The following is a 2,216-nucleotide window of genomic DNA, read 5'->3' as shown; positions in this document are numbered from 1 at the left end:
GCTCCCCCCTCCTCTAGTGTTTATACGCTCCCCCCTCCTCTAGTGTTCATACGCTCCCCCCTCCTCTAGTGTTTTATATACACCCCCCTCCTCTAGTGTTTTATATACACCCCCCCCTCCTCTAGTGTTTTTTATATACAGCCCCCTCCTCTTGTATTTTATATACACCCCCCCTACTCTAGTGTTTTTTATATACAGCCCCCTCCTCTTGTATTTTATATACACCCCCCCCTCCTCTAGTGTTTTTTATATACAGCCCCCTCCTCTTGTATTTTATATACACCCCCCCTACTCTAGTGTTTTATACACACACCCCCATCCAGAGCAGGTTCCGGGGCAGCCGGTGACATTTGCTTCTCGAGACCTGGACTACCGGAGCCGTCCACATGAAGTCCCTCGTGGATCTTGGTAATGACGGGGACTGGTAGTTCTAGCTTTGGGGGTGGGCGCCGTTATTGTATTTTTTTTCCTGGGGGGGAGGTCCCTTTTTAACGTGACGTATTTTGCCTAATATCTCGTCCTTGAGAGGAGCGCCCCCTCCAGTGTTCTCTGGCCCTCTCCCCAGCAGACCGTGTGTTCCCGTGTATGAGACCATTTCTCGCTTCCCTCGTTCTTCTCCTGCGCCTCTTCTCATTGTGTGAATTATTCATGAGGTTCCCGCCTTGTCGCCTGAAGGAAATTCCTGACAATTATAAACTCTTGAACTGTGAACAGTAGTGAACGTCTCGTGGCCTCTTTACAGGTGTCGGCACATGCACGACGTCGCTCTTCTGACTGTTTCCTCTCCTTCCTCCTGTGGCTTCCATTGTGTGAGATAATTGGTGTCCTCATTCTGTAATGTAGTCACCCTCCGGTCATTCCTCCCATTGTCTCCGGCACGTGACCAGATTAATAAATGTCTGGCGCTGGATCGGGGCCGGTAGTCGTTGCCTGCAGGTCGTGCTCCGTATCACAGGGAGAGTCTCCTGCCTGACCGCCATGATCTGCTGCCTGATCCATATCCTCGGCCTCCTCTTCGGGACCATCGGCATGATCCTCACCTGGATCGTCACCATCATGCCGTACTGGCGGTTGGCCGTCTTGGCTGAGAACAACGATCTGATCATTGATGGGGGCCGCATTGACGGGGAGTGGATCAGCCGCTGGGACGGCCTGTGGATAACGTGTCTGAAGCAGCCGCAGATAAATCTGATCTGTAACAACTACGGCTCCATGGTGTCCCTCACCTCCGACCTGAAGGCTGCCAGGATATTCATGAGCTTCGCCATCGCCATGTCCGTCATCGCCTTCATATTCTCCGTCATCGGCTTCGTTCTCAATCAGTGCTGCCGATGCTGGGGCGACAAAGGAAGCGAACGCCACTGCTTCACCCTGACCGCTGGGCTCCTGTATTTCCTCAGCACCCTCCTCGTCCTCATCCCCGTGATCTGGACCACAGTCAACGTCTCTCGCCGCGCCTACGACGCTTCATACACCAGGGGTGCGGTGCGCATCGAGATAGGACAAGCTCTGATGCTGGCGTGGCCCAACATCGTCTTCCTCCTCCTCGGGGGGATCATCCTGACCTTCCTCTGCTGCTGCTGCTCACTCAGCACTTGCTGCACCGAGGAACCCTGCAAACCGAGCGTGTACAAGCAGCACCCCGCCAGAGAGGAGCGCGCGAGCTGCAGCCCCCGCATGGAATATATATGAGGAGCGCATGAGACCCAAAGCTCAAAACAGACTCATGGACCGCGCTTGTCCTGGATCCAGGTGTAGCAGAATGTATTGCAGCTGAGACGGGTGGTCAGGGTCACCGGTCACCCCCAGATCATCTTTACTGACACTGACTGGACTCTGATGTGGCCAAAGGGGCAAAGAATCTGCTGGACCACAATGCCAAATCTATACCCGCCCCTCCCCCAGGGCCTATTGCTATAACTCCGTATAACGGTATTACGTTACTGTGCATCGGTTATTATATAGCCGAGCCGTCTACTGAGGGCCGAGTGCGGCTGCATAATGTGTGACAATGTTCAGCGTCCTCATATCTGCTGCAATAAACTCTACTCTAACTGTCCTCGTCAGGCGCCATTTATTAGTCTTGTTTTTGTAAGATGTCGATGTTATAACTGAAGGTTCTTGATAACATTTTCTTCCGCTCTCCAGGTTCCTGTAGAATATATAGAGGCGCAGAACGGCGCTGACCCCGTAGAATCTTACCGTGAAGTCATGTG

The 2,216-nt window shown here is 53.1% G+C and overlaps 1 protein-coding gene across 1 annotated transcript; it reads left to right on the top strand.

The window, feature by feature from the left end:
- Window positions 1-978: 978 nt before the first annotated feature.
- Window positions 979-1,692, top strand: LOC142662716 (claudin-8-like). The gene has a single exon (XM_075840931.1). The coding sequence runs from the start codon at window positions 979-981 to the stop codon at window positions 1,690-1,692; it is 714 nt and encodes a 237-aa protein (XP_075697046.1).
- The last annotated feature ends 524 nt before the right edge of the window (window positions 1,693-2,216 follow it).

The sequence above is a fragment of the Rhinoderma darwinii genome, chromosome 10 (assembly GCF_050947455.1).
Source record: "Rhinoderma darwinii isolate aRhiDar2 chromosome 10, aRhiDar2.hap1, whole genome shotgun sequence".
Lineage (NCBI taxonomy): Eukaryota > Metazoa > Chordata > Amphibia > Anura > Rhinodermatidae > Rhinoderma > Rhinoderma darwinii.
Note: the sequence above shows the minus strand (reverse complement) of the source record. Positions and strands in the feature narration are given on the sequence as shown.